General features: G+C 44.9%; 1 protein-coding gene across 13 annotated transcripts in view; it reads right to left on the bottom strand.

The window, feature by feature from the left end:
- The window catches only part of IFNAR2 (interferon alpha and beta receptor subunit 2), a 42,730-nt gene extending 34,369 nt beyond the window's left edge, over positions 1–8,361 (bottom strand). For 6 of the 13 annotated variants that reach the window (XR_004028575.1, XM_030806085.1, XM_030806095.1 and 3 more), the window contains exon 1: positions 7,693–8,022. Coding sequence is in view for 5 of the 13 variants with exons in the window: in XM_030806085.1 (XP_030661945.1) it covers positions 7,693–7,727 (35 nt within the window). In the remaining 8 variants the exon portion in view is untranslated. Of the gene's footprint in view, positions 1–7,692; positions 8,023–8,052 lie in introns of those variants that run through there. The other 7 variants (XM_030806088.1, XM_030806097.1, XM_030806091.1 and 4 more) reach the window with 3 other exon arrangements.
- Positions 8,362–14,255: the final 5,894 nt, after the last annotated feature.

Below are 14,255 nucleotides of genomic sequence, written 5' to 3'. Positions count from 1 at the left end.
AGGAGACAAAGGCTTGCTGGGGATTTTATAAAATGCAATTTGAGCTGAAGAGTGCTACGTGGAGGACTGACAACGCCAAGGTAGCAAAGAGCTCACTTGCATTCTTCTGTAAGCTGAGATGTTTGTTGATAAGTTGAAGCATTTGATGATACGCAGGAAGATTGTGAGTTATGTGTGCAGGAGAGTTGTATGTCCTGGGCCATAAAGAAAGGCAGACCTATAGCTTATCTGCTTCTTCTTTTTGTTTGTATGTCCTGGACCATGAAGCAAGGTAGACCTATGGCTTATCTGCTTTATCTCTTTGCTTTCCCCTAGACCCCCAGCCTGACTCCTCTTCCCTAATTAGGACTTCACAAGACCAAGTTCAAGCTAAAAACAATGTAATTTTTAAGTCTTCTCTGCTGCCACAGTAACAGGTCCAACCTGGGGTATTCTTACAGAAATCCAAGGGATTCCAAGTCAAAATTTCCAGCCTTGCTACAGACGCCACCACCCGTGAGATATCCAAGCATGACTGCCTGGAACTAATCCCATAATACTGTACCCATTGAGAAACATCTGCTGAGATATCTTGATGTGTGACATCATCTCCCATAATCACTCCACAGCAGAGGCGTTGCCTAGTTGTGAACATTCCCCTAAATACCACCACATCTAGATTGTAGAAGGGCAACTTCTTTATTTTATTTTTTGAGACAGGGTCTCACTCTGTCACCCAGGCCGGAGTGCAGTGGTGCGATCTCGGCTCACTGCAACCTCTGCCTCCTGGGCTCAAGCAATTCTCCCACCTCAGCCTCCCAAGTAGCTGGGACTACAGGCATGTGCCACTACACCTGGCTAATCTTTGTATTTATTTTTTTAGATATGGGGCTTTGCTATGTTGTCTAGGCTGGTCTTGAACTCTTGGGCTCAAGTAATCCTCTGGCCTCAGGCCCCCAAAGGGCTTGGATTACAGGTGTGAGCCACCATACTCAGCCAGGACAACTCCTTTATACTTGAACACCTGACCTGACCTCTGACATGTGGCCTGTGGTCCCTCCGTTTGCCTCCAATGGTGACACATCTTCATCTTTGTTATGTATCTGCAGGAACATTCAGTCTCTTCAGCAGCCAAGAAAACACACACACACATGCGCGTGCACACGCACACACACACACACACACACAGAAGTCCCATTCTCCCCCTCTGGGCCAGGGGATGGCTTCCTCCCTTGCTTTCTGGTGACTTATACTTCACTTGGAACCATATGCCTGATTACTAGATTCTTCTTGCTTGGAAAATATAATATCCCATCTTGGCATCCTGCCTAAATTGTTAATGGAGCTCCTTAAAACTCTTGCTGACTACAAACAGATCAGTCTTCCTAAAGCATGGCTCCTGTCAACAGGGCTAGTCTCAGTTCCCCCGGGCCCTGCAGCTAGAAGGATCCTACACTTGGCTTAAGGTTCTCCTGTGGCTATCCTGAAATTCTTAACCATTTTATCTTTCAATGTGTGTTTTGTGCTAGGAGCCCCAGCTAACACTTGGATCCTTCCCCATCACCTGCAGGTTAGGCTCCCAGCAGAGGAATCCCAGGCCCTGTCTGGCTTCACTCTCTATGCCTAACAACTGCTGCTGCTGTTGGCATGGGGCGTCAACTGGGACCACATTCCACTGAAGCCCTCCTGGTGCAGATGCTGAAGAGGTCAGGGCCAGCACTCCAGCCTCGCCCCATGGACTGGAGTCAGAGGGCGACTGGCTGGAGGTTGGGTCCGGTAGGGATGAGTCTCTGAGTCACTCTTGACCCAAGTACCTAGCATGTCTGAGGCAGACATGTAAAGACCCTTGGACGTGGCCACTACACCGTGGGTTAGGATGGTAGGTGCTTGGGAAAGGGAGACGCAAGGCTTGACTTCCCCAGAGCCTGCCCCAGGCTGGATCGAGGGGAAGCTAGCAGGAGGAGGATGCCTAGAAGTCAGGTGCAAGTACATGCATCCTAGAGTCACCAGGTCAAAGGGGCCCCAGGGACCTGTGGGAATCTGCTCTGGCTCCCTTGGTATCCTTGTGCCTGAGGGAGGGCTCCCTTGGGTGGCTCTGTGCCCGGTGGAGACCTTCTCTTCCTCTTTGCAATCTTCCTCTGTCTTGCTTCAGTTTGCTTCTTCTGGCTATTTCAAGGGAATCTCCCAAGATGTGCTGTAAAGTACTAATGGTATAACTTGGCAATTCCATATATGAATTAAATGCTCTTATTTAAATCTGGTTTTGCATAATATAAAGAACTGCAATATTCATGCTAATAATTCAAGTTTTTATTTTTATTTTTTATTTTATTTTATTTTTTGAGACAGAGTCTCACTCTGTCCCCCAGGCTGGAGTGCAGTGGCGTGATCTTGGCTCACTGCAAGCTCCACCTTCTGGGTTTACTCCATTCTCCTGCCTTAGCCTCCTGAGTAGCTGGGACTACAGGCGCCCGCCACCACACCCAGCTAATTTTTTGTATTTTTAGTAGAGATGGGGTTTCACAGTGTTAGCCAGGATGGTCTCAATCTCCTGACCTTGTGATCCGCCCGTCTTGGCCTCCCCAAGTGCTGGGATTACAGGCGTGAGCCACCATGCCCGGACTATTTTTTTTTTTTTTTTTTTTTTTTTACTTAGAATGATATTAAATAGCAAACAAAAAAAATTATGTGTTGAGAGAGAGGGACTGTGGGAGAAAAGGCTTTATATTTTAGTACCTTTAGTGGTACTTTCTCCTGCATTTTTATTTGGCTCTGGGTGGGCCCTGTGAATTATGTAGTCAGCTCAGTCTGTAGCTCACTGTTGCCTGATGATGCACCAAGCTCCTTAGGTTAAATTCAAGGCTATCAGCCTTTCCAGTTTTTCCTAGAGTTATTGTCCTGCTGAGCTCCAGGTGACAGGTCACCCCCTGCTCTTGTCAGAGGTGTTGGAACCAGAGTGACTCCATCTTGAGTAGCAGCTGGGTAAAATGAGGCTAAGACCTGCTGGGCTGCATTCCCAGGGGGTTAGGCATTCTTAGTTACAGGGTAAAATAGGAGGTCACAAAGACCCTGCTGATAAGACAGGATGCAGTAAAGAAGCTGGCCAAAGCCTGCCAAAACCAAGATGGTGACAAGTGTCCTCACTGCTTATTATATGCTAATTATAATATATTAGCATGCTAAAGGAAACTCCCACCAGTGCCACCACAGTTTACAAATGCCATGGCAACATCCAGAAGCTACCCCATATCGTCGAAAAAAGTGAGGAACCCTCAGTTCAGGAACTCCCACCCCTTTCGCAGACAACTTATGAATAATCCACCACTTGTTTAGCATATGATCAAGAAATAACCATAAGTATACTCAGTGGAGCAGCCCATGCTGCTGCTCTGCCTATGGAGTAGCCATCCTTTTATTCCTTGACTTTCTTAATAAACTTGCTTTCACTTTATTCTGTCAGCTTGCTCTTTAATTCCTTCCTGTGCGAAGCCAACAACCCATGTGGCTTCCCAGGCTGAACCCCAATTTTGTCACAGGTTCACCCTGTGATACTCTGGCCTTCTCCATTCTGAAAGAAGAGCTCTACCTGCTCTTCACCCTGAGACCAGACAAACCCTGCCAATTTTCAAGGCCCAGATAAAATGGATGGATTGGGTGAAGTGATTCTTTGCATTCCAACTCCTCCTAGACGGACAAACAACCCTCCACGAACTCGCTGCCTCATAGTCTCCCAGCAGAAAGTATGGCTGTGTCTTTCCTTCTGTCTGACACAGACTGATGCACATTGTCAAGAAGGCAATGAATAATGAATGAACTGGATTCAGAAATGTTAGACAAATACAATTACGTATCTTTTTCTGGAAATTAGAAAAATATGAAGAAGTACAAATAAGAAAGTAACACTCATCCTTATTCCTACCATCCAGCATCAACAGTTGTTAACGTCTTGGCATATTTGATTCTAGCTTACTTTTCAAACATCTTTCTTTTTTCTTCTGTAAAAACTATTACTATCATTAACATTAGGTGAACATAATCCCACAGATCTTTCTATGCATACACACACACACACACCACACACACACACACACACACACACACACACGCACACACACGGTGTTTCTGTTTAATGTTACTTGGAAAAAGACTAAAATAAAGTCAAAGGAGTTGTTAAAATTTAAACTTTTTTGTCCATAAGAAAGTATAATTTCCTACGATATCCCTCTAAGGTTTTAAATAAAACTTATGAAAGATATTAAAAGTTGCAGTATTATATATTCACATAGCATCTTTTAATTTTATACCATATTTACTATTCCATTCTTTGAAAGAAGAGAATATTGGTATTCTCCTATTTCCTTCCATCTTCCTCCCCGACTTTTTTTTTGGCTGTATATTTTTGTCTAGATTAATAACAATCCCATTCTATCCTACCCACAATTTCTATAGATGTATTACTTCTATATTTAAATAGAATACTCACCAAGTCTTTTTTCCATTCTCTACTCTTAAGTTCTTTATTTTGATTTATCTCTTAATTTGCTATTTCCTGGATTTTATTACTCAGCAAGTTTTTGTTTTTCCAAAAACAGTTCATGGGTGCTGAATTCCCTTTGTTCTTCTGGAAAAAAAATACCCCCCTCGGAAAAGTTTCTTTCCCTTGGAACTGTTCCCTCACAACCATCATAGTCTGGCATTTAGTGCTGCACTGAAGTCTGAGGTCAGCTTGATTTTGTTTTTCCCTCCTTTACTTTTTCTTCTTAGATTCCTAAATAATTATTTTTCTTTGAATTTAAATAGTTTAAGATATCTTAGTGCTTCCATATTCCCACATGACATTTTCTGGAACATGGCATGCTCCTTTGGCCTACAGACCATTTTTTCTTCATTTCAATAAGCTTTCTTTGGACTTATTTTTATTTGAATTTTCTGTCCCATCTGTTGACTTCTCTACATCTTGGACTCCAGTGGTCCCAATTCTTGATTGTATTTTGTCTTTCATAATAGCTTCTTTCTTCTTAATCTTTGTCCCTTTTCAGTTGAATTCACTGGGCTTCCTTACTGGGCTTTTTTCTATTAAAATACTTTTATTTTCAGCAGTATTGCTTCTGTTCTTTCTCCTGACTTATTTATTCTGTCACTATGTTTTTACAGTCTCCAATTTTCCTTTAGGTCTGCAATCTCCCTTTTCATCTCCAATTTACAATTTTCTCATCTTTGAGTTTGTTTTATTGGATTTATATTTTTATCAAGTTGTTGTACAGTGTAAGGCAATGGTAATGAATTTCTTCTGTTCCAAGCGTAATTCTTTGTTTTTAATAAGACGCCTTGCAAGCCACGTTGTTCTTTCCTTTCCTTTTTTTCCCCCTTACCATTTCTGTTCACTTTGCTGGTGCTAGTTTGGCTTTAGTACTTCCTACTGATATGGCGGAGTGAAACCTTGACTTCCTTTTTACAACTGCACCTGATTCCAGCTTGTTCTGTAAAGCCTGGGCAATTTCTCTAGCCCAGAAAGTTGGTGCCCAGTGAACCTTCCCCCATCTCACTCACCTTCATCCAGCATAAAGGGCCCACTGCTTCTTTGTGAGAAAAGAAAGCAAAGTATGTTGCAATTCAGTTTCCTCTTTTTTTTTTTTTTTAAAAAAAAAAAAACAAGGACTGGATCAGTTTCCTTCTTTCCTATTTATTACAGAGAAATCTCACTATAGTTTCTGGTGGTTGAGACACATTTAAATTCTAAATATATTTTTTAAACTTGAGAATTAAAAACAAACAAATGAAAACCAATGACGATGCTAATGGATACCTGCATGTACCAGATGGTAAAACCCTGGCTTGTGGGGTAACTTGTTTTCCTGTTGGGGCCAGAAAAAATTTTCGGTGGCTCTGAACTCCTCCCCATCATACATACCTCTCTTTTTCCCTCCTTTGTTTTGTCTTTTCCGTACCTCTAAGTCAGCCAACCTCCTCTGCCAATTACCTGTTTTTCCTTTACTCTTCCCTGAATTGCATAGCCCCCCGTTTCATTCTTCCAAAGGAAGAAGAAGGACCCTCAGGGCCAGTGCCGTCAAGCTCTGCTCTAACTCACTAATATTTCACAAATTATAAAATGCACATTTTCTTTTAACATTTGAGCATTTCTGAAATCAGAATGCTTTCATTCTGGTGGCATGGCATAGCATGATTGACAGTGTTTTTTCTTCATTACATAAAATGAAAGTGCATCTTATAAGCAATGGCATTTTAGTTTGGGTTTTAGCTTTGATAAAACATGATGATTGAGCCTGTAACACTAGCACTTTGGGAGGCCAAAGCAGGTGGATGATTTGAGGTCAGAAGTTCCAGACCAGGCTGGGTAACATAGTGGAAATCCCATCTCTACTAAAAATACAATTAGCCAGGCGTAGTAGCACGCGCCTGTAATCTCAGCTACTCAAGAGGCTGAGGCAGGAGAATCGCTTGAACCCAGGAGGGGGAGGTTGCAGTGAGCCAAGATCGTGCCACTGCACTCCAGCCTGGGCGACAGAGTGAGATTTTGTCAAAAACCAAACCAAACAAAACAAAACATGATGATTGATAACAGAAGATGATACATACCACTGACTCTTGAACAGTTTGAAGGTTTATAAAGGTAGCAGAAAAAATGAGTCCAATGTGGCTTTCAGTGTGCAAGTGTGAGCCATGGAATATATATTTTAATAAATGTTTCACTTCTAAGACAGTACCTCTTGGGTTATGATCCTTTTCATACTACTTTTTGAAATGACTTTTAGACAAATCACCATTGTCAAATTATGTGAACCAAAATCAGATTTTCTTTAACTTTTCAGTAAATACATGAGAAACTTTAGAGGAAATATAGGTAAGAAAAATGAGTCAGGTACATTTTTGATTATCTAAAATTGTGGAAAACAACTTTATGAACAATAGAACTTACAAGTTCAAGTCATTTTCTGAGAAACAGCTCAAACCTTATCAGCTATGCCCTAATTGCCGGGGGAGTTTATCGAATATTTTCCTTAGGGTAGATTTTGATAGGGTCTCTGCTACCCCCTCACCCCCTCAAGCCTGCACAGGTGGATTGGGGGTGGGTGGACAGGATACTGAGAAACCTTGGCAAGCAGTGGGGCTAAGTGACCACACATGGGAAACTCCACGTCTCCCTGAGCCAGCTCGGGCACTTCTCACCACTGACTCGACGCCCAAGCATGCTATATTCGTTTCTAAGACTTCTTGCTAAACAAAACAAGGAAATTAAAAAAAAAAGTTAAAAGAAAGGAGGTGGGAATACTCAGAGTCAATATAACCATCGCTAACCAAATAAACGGGCTGATGGAGTCAACTCGCTACTGCGTGTAACGGATTGATTTGCTCAGGATGGAAATGCAAGTGCCGACGGCCTCTCCATATTCGCGGAGTATCTTTCCGGTATCTCCCCTCTCCGACCCTGGGAGGGTGCACCCTTCTGTCTCCGCGGCCACGTCCCCTCGCCCCTTCCCCCTCCTGCCTCCACGCAGCGGATCTGGAGGAGTGTAGGCCACTCCAGCCCAGGCTGCAGTCTGTGACCCTGATGCAGGTCGAGGGGGGTTAATCCCAGGGGACCTCAAGGGGGCGGGCTGGAGATCCCGAACCTGAGCACCGGGCTGGTGAGCCGGTTTTGCAAGGCGGGGTGGACCTGGAGGAATGTGACCCTCAAACTTAGCAACGACTCACATCTTGCAGTGGCAAGTGCCCGGTGTCCTGGGCATCCTTGGTGGGGTGAGGTGGGAAGCGAAGGGGTGCAACGAAAGCGGACTCCCAGCAGGGGCGACGCGTGGAAGGCGCAGGGCAGGGCCCGGGAGGGGTCCTGGGGTGGCAAGTGCGGCCCCGGGAGAGAGGAAGGGCGCACTAGCCACATACTCAGGACCCGGAGGGAGGGCAGGAGGAGGAGGAGGAGTCGGGGAGAGCCAAAGGGAACCAGAAGGGATTTCGGGAACCGCTACGGATTCCGGGAACCGCTGCAGGGAGGCGGCGTTTTCCCTCCAGTCAGCTGGCCACGCTCTCCGCTCCCGCGTCCCCGCCATGCCGCGTTACCTTTGCAGCTCTCGCCTTGCGGCTCCCAAGATGTGCTAGCCTCGGGCCTCAGCCGCGCTCGGCTCTGGGACCGGACGCTCGCGGTCGGGATGCGCCCCGCGGGCGGCCTCTCGGACAGAGGCGGCGGGCGGGAGACAAAAGCGGCCGGTGCGGCCGGGTGGTGGTCCGCGGGCTGCGCTCGGGGAGCTGTTCGGCTCGCCGACGGGATTCCTCCCCGCGGGGAAGAAACGTCTTTAGTGCGGGTGCGCGCGCCGAGCACCGGCCTACGAGGAGCTCTCCGGGAGCGCGGGCGCCGGCGCGGGGGCGGGGCTGGAGCCGGGGGCGGGGCCGGAGCCGCGGGCGGGGTGGAGCAAGGCCGGAGGCGGAGGCCGGGCCGGGGGTTGGGCAGGAGGATACAAAAAAGGTCCGGTCACGCTTCTAATCCCAGCACTTTGGGAGGCCGAGGCGGGCGGATCACGAGGTCAGGAAATCAAGACCACGGTGAAACCCCGTCTCTACTAAAAATACAAAAAATTAGCCGGGCGTGGTGGCGGGCGCCTGTAGTCCCAGCTACTCGGAGAGGCTGAGGCAGGAGAATGGCGTAACTCGGCAGGCGGAGCTTGCAGTGAGTCGAGATTGCGCCACTGCACTCCAGCCTGGGCGAAAAAAAAAAAAGGTCCGGTCATTTACAAGCGTCTGCTGCCGATTGTCAGCTCCTAACCAATCCCCCCTTCGCCAAGAAAGCCCCATAGGGGAAGAATATGGGACTGTTTGGTTTACTGAAGTATCCTCAGGGGATAGAATAGTGCCTGGCATTTAGAAGACACGCAAAAATGTGTTGACTGAATAAATGAATGAATGAACTAAGGAGTGAATGGGTTCTCTCCTGGCTCCCCCGCTTGTTAGTTGTATAAACCTGCATGATATAATTCTCCAACCAGTAACACGAGGATAAAAATACCTACCATTGAGTAAATGTTGTAAATATCTACAACATTATCCGTTGTAGATTCTCCCCTCTTCTCCGCGGGTCTCTCTTCCATACTCCTACCCTTCCCTCGATCTGCCACTGATCAACGTGTTTCGGGATAGGCAGAAAGACAGATATTCTTCATTAATTTGTCTACTTGTTATTTATAGTCTGTCAACTTCTAAAATAGACTATGAGGCCGGGAGCGGTGGCTCGCACCTGTTATCTCAGCACTTTGGGAGGCCGAGGCAGATGGACCATCTGATCTCAGGACTTCAAGACCCAGCCTGACCAACATGGTGAAACCCTGTCTATACTAAAAATACAAAAATTAGCTGGGCGTGGTGGTGGGCGCCTGTAATCCCAGTTACTTGGGAGCCTGAGGCAGGAGAAACGCTTGAACCTGGGAGGTGGAGGTTGCAGTGAGTTGAGATTGCACCATTGCACTCCAGCCTGGGAGACAAGAGCGAAACTCTGTCTCAAGAAAAACGAAAAAAAAAAAAAAATCCAAAACCAAAATAGACTATGAGGCAGCTTTCAAGTAAAATGTATGTATATTCTAAACATTACAGGTACTAAAATGGAAATTTTTTTTTTTTTTTTTTGAGACGGAGTCTCGCTCTGTCGCCCAGGCTGGAGTGCAGTGGCGCAATCTCGGCTCACTGCAAGCTCCGCCTCCCGGGTTCATGCCATTCTCCTGCCTCAGCCTCTCCGAGTAGCTGGGACTACAGGCGCCCGCCACCATGCCCGGCTAATTTTTTTGTATTTTTAGTAGAGACGGGGTTTCACCGTGGTCTCGATCTCCTGACCTCGTGATCTGCCTGCCTCGGCCTCCCAAAGTGCTGGGATTACAAGCATGAGCCACCGCGCCCGGCCTAAGATGGAAATGTTAATATCTTTTTGAAGGAGAGGGAAAAGATACACTAACCACCTAAATTATTTTAACTGAGTATTTAACCTCTCGTTCAGCTTTCTGGCCTCCTAGGAAAGGGAGGAGGATGATGTTTCATACTTTTTGTAGATGGGAAAAATGAGCCTTTTAATCTATGAAGTCAACCAACATTTGCTGATACCCCTTTAAAACTAGGCACAAGGGTGATCATAAAGAGGATGTCACGGTCCTGCCTCTCATGTGACCCTTGGCAGAATTCCCACCAGCCCCATACGATCTGAAGGGAACTCATCTAGGATCCTATTTCTTATAAAAGACATTCAACATTGAAAATATTTTCAGCCACAGTTTTAGAGAATTTGCAGAAATAGCGTCTGAAAATGGGAGAAGTCCAATACCAAACTCCATGTGCCGCATGCACTCTTTTATATAAACATATATATTAAAAATAAAACTATATCAAAACCTTAACTTGGAAGAATCAATATCGTGAAAATGGCCACACTGCCCAAGGTAATTTATAGATTCAATGCCATCCCCATCAAGCTACCAATGACTTTCTTCACAGAATTGGAAAAAACTACTTTAAAGTTCATATGGAACCAAAAAAGAGCCCGCATCGCCAAGTCAATCCTAAGCCAAAAGAACAAAGCTGGAGGCATCACGCTACCTGACTTTAAACTATACTACAAGGCTACAGTAACCAAAACAGCATGGTACTGGTACCACAACAGAGACATAGATCAATGGAACAGAACAGAGCCCTCAGAAATGATGCCGCATAGCTACAACTATCTGATCTTTGACAAACCTGACAAAAACAAGAAATGGGGAAAGGATTCCCTATTTAATAAATGGTGCTGGGAAAACTGGCTAGCCATATGTAGAAAGCTGCAACTGGATCCCTTCCTTACACCTTATACAAAAATTAATTCAAGATGGATTAAAGACTTATATGTTAGACCTAAAACCATTAAAATCCTACAAGAAAACCTAGGCAATACCATTCAGGACATAGGCGTGGGCAAGGACTTCATGTCTAAAACACCAAAAGCAATTGCAACAAAAGCCAAAATCGACAAATGGGATCTCATTAAACTAAAGAGCTTCTGCACAGCAAAAGAAACTATCATCAGAATGAACAGGCAACCTACAGAATGGGAGAAAATTTTTGCAACCTACTCATCTGACAAAGGGCTAATATCCAGAATCTACAATGAACTCAAACAAATTTACAAGAAAAAAAACAAACAACCCCATCAAAAAGTGGGCAGAGGACATGAACAGACACTTCTCAAAAGAAGACATTTATGCAGCCAGAAAACACATGAAGAAATGCTCATCATCACTGGCCATCAGAGAAATGCAAATCAAAACCACAGTGAGATACCATCTCACACCAGTTAGAATGGCCATCATTAAAAAATCAGGAAACAACAGGTGCTGGAGAGGATGTGGAGAAATAGGAACACTTGTACACTGTTGGTGGGACTGTAAACTAGTTCAACCATTGTGGAAGTCAGTGTGGCGATTCCTCAGGGATCTCGAACTAGAAATACCATTTGACCCAGCCATCCCATTACTGGGTATATACCCAAAGGACTATAAATCATGCTGCTATAAAGACACATGCACACGTATGTTTATTGCGGCACTATTCACAATAGCAAAGAGTTGGAACCAACCCAAATGTCCAACAACGATAGACTGGATTAAGAAAATGTGGCACATATACACCATGGAATACTATGCAGCCATAAAAAATGATGAGTTCGTGTCCTTTATAGGGACATGGATGAAACTGGAAAACATCATTCTCAGTAAACTATCGCAAGGACAAAAAACCAAACACCGCATGTTCTCTCTCATAGGTGGGAATTGAACAATGAGAACTCATGGACACAGGAAGGGGAACATCACACTCCGGGGACTGTTGTGGGGTGGGGGGAGGGGGGAGGGACAGCATTAGGAGATATACCTAATGCTAAATGACGAGTTAATGGGTGCAGCAAAACAACATGGCACATGGATACATATGTAACAAACCTGCACATTGTGCACATGTACCCTAAAACCCTAAAGTATAATTAAAAAAAAAAAAAAAAAAACCTTAACTATGACTTATTGCAGATTGGATGATGGTAGGTGATTTTTATTTTGTTTCCTTTCCAAACATTCTACAGTACACATCCTTACTTATATAATTAGGAAAAAGATTTTTTAAAAACAAATGCAGTCCTGGCTAACATGGTGAAACCCCGTCTCTACTAAAAATACCAAAAAAAAAAAAAAAAAAAAATTAGCCAGGTGTGGTGGCGGGCGCCTGTAGCCCCAGCTAGCTACTCGGGAGGCTGAGGCGAGAGAATGGCGTTAACCCAGGAGGTGGAGCTTGCAGTGAGCCAAGATAGCGCCACCGCACTCCGGCCTGGGCGACAGAGCGAGACTCCGTCTCAAAACAAGCAAACGAGAAAACAAAACAAAACAAAACAAAACAAAAGCAAATGCAGTCTATGCCAAGGTGTGAAGAGCTTGAAAGCTGTCACTCCACTCCCCACAGCAAGAGCAAAGCTGAACAAATTGAAGATTAACAACTCTTCTTGTTTCAGTAGCAGTGAATTGAGTCACAGGGCAAACTGCAAAAGCTGAAAGACAAATGCAAAGAATCACAGTTTACAGGGACCAGAAGCCTCTGAAATCATAGCAAAACTTGTTGGAGACTGAGTGTAGACTAGCTTGAAAATTAAACACTGCTGGGTACTCAGTCTTAGCGGGATACTCCCCAACTTGTTAAAGGTTTACTCCAGGAAGCTCTACCAAGTTCTCACGGTAAAGACCACAGAAAAATTCCTGACTGGCCAGTGGGAGGGGAAAAATAACCATTTTGAGATATGCCCAGAGTGTTCTGTAACAAAAACCTGTCCTCAGGGGAATTACATTACTAGAGCCTAAACTGACCTAGCAGAAGGGCAATTAGACAACTCAGCCCCCTCTAGCCTTCCTGTCTATCATGACTGGAGGAAAAAAGCAAAAGCTAAGAAACTTCTCAGAGGGTCATAGCCCAGAGACTCAGGCCCATTAAAGAAAACTTTGGGAAGTAATCATAAGATTGTAGAATGTTTTGCCTCCACAGTATCTTACCACCACATCAACAGGACTCTGTAGGATAATAACGGTGGATTACAACTCCATTTAAGAAGGCATTTCTAGGAAAACCCAAAGACAATGGAGGAGACAAAAATGAGGACACTAAATAAAACTGAAGCCTCTGACACCTACAACTACAGCAAACATTTAACACAGCCTAACTCTTAGCCAGATAAACCTAACACCTTATCCTAAAGGGCCATTTATCTCAACTCCCATGACCTGATATGTTGTATCTAGTTTGTAACAACAAATTACAAGGCATGCTGAAAGGCAGACAATGCCAAGCACAATTGGAAGAGACAAAGCAAGCTTAGAAATAAGACTCAGAGATGGCAGATAATTTGCAAATCAGACTAGGAATTTAAAATCATGATGATTGCTATGCTAAGGGTTTTGTTTTATCATAGAAAAATATCTGGTCTGGTTCCTGACCAGAGCTCCTAAATCCCCTGCAATTTCCTGAGTACTAGGGGTGATAGGAGCTATAATGAGGCTACTGTTTTGGTTTTTTGTTTTTTTTGGACGGAGTCTGGCTCTGTCGTCCAGGCTGGAGTGCAGCGGTGCGATCTCGGCTCACTGCGAGCTCCACCTCCTAGGTTCACACCATTCTCCTGCCTCAGCCTCCCAAGTAGCTGGGACTACAGGCGCCCACCACCACACCCAGCTAATTATTTTTTTGTATTTTTGTAGAGATGGGGTTTCACTGTGTTAGCCAGGATGGTCCTGATCTCCTGACCTCATGATCCACCCGCCTCGGCCTCCCTAAGTGCTGGGATTACAGGCATGAGCCACCGCTCCCGGCAATGAGGCTACTCTTGGTGAGCCCCTGGATAGCTTTTGGTTGGAGGCTGGTCACCCAAAAGACCAAGCCCAATAATCAATAAAGCCTAGAACTTTTGGCCCTACTCCCTCCACCCCAACCTCCACGAAGGAGAGAGGGACTAGAGATTGAGTTGATGATCAATCATGCCTACATGATGTAACCTCTATAAATAACCCCTGAACAACAAACAGAGTTTGAAGAGCTTCTGGGTTGGTTAACACATTCAAGTTCTGGAAGGGTGGTACACTTAGAGAGGGCATGGAAGCTCAGTGCCCCTTTCTCCCATACCTTGTCCTAGGTATCTCTTCCACTTGGCTGTTCCTGAGTTGTATCTTTTATATAAACCACTAATAGTAAGTAAAGTGCTTTCCTGAGTTCTGTGAGTAGCTGTA

The sequence above is a fragment of the Nomascus leucogenys genome, chromosome 25, assembly GCF_006542625.1.
Source record: "Nomascus leucogenys isolate Asia chromosome 25, Asia_NLE_v1, whole genome shotgun sequence".
Taxonomy (NCBI): Eukaryota; Metazoa; Chordata; class Mammalia; order Primates; family Hylobatidae; genus Nomascus; species Nomascus leucogenys.
Note: the sequence above shows the minus strand (reverse complement) of the source record. Positions and strands in the feature narration are given on the sequence as shown.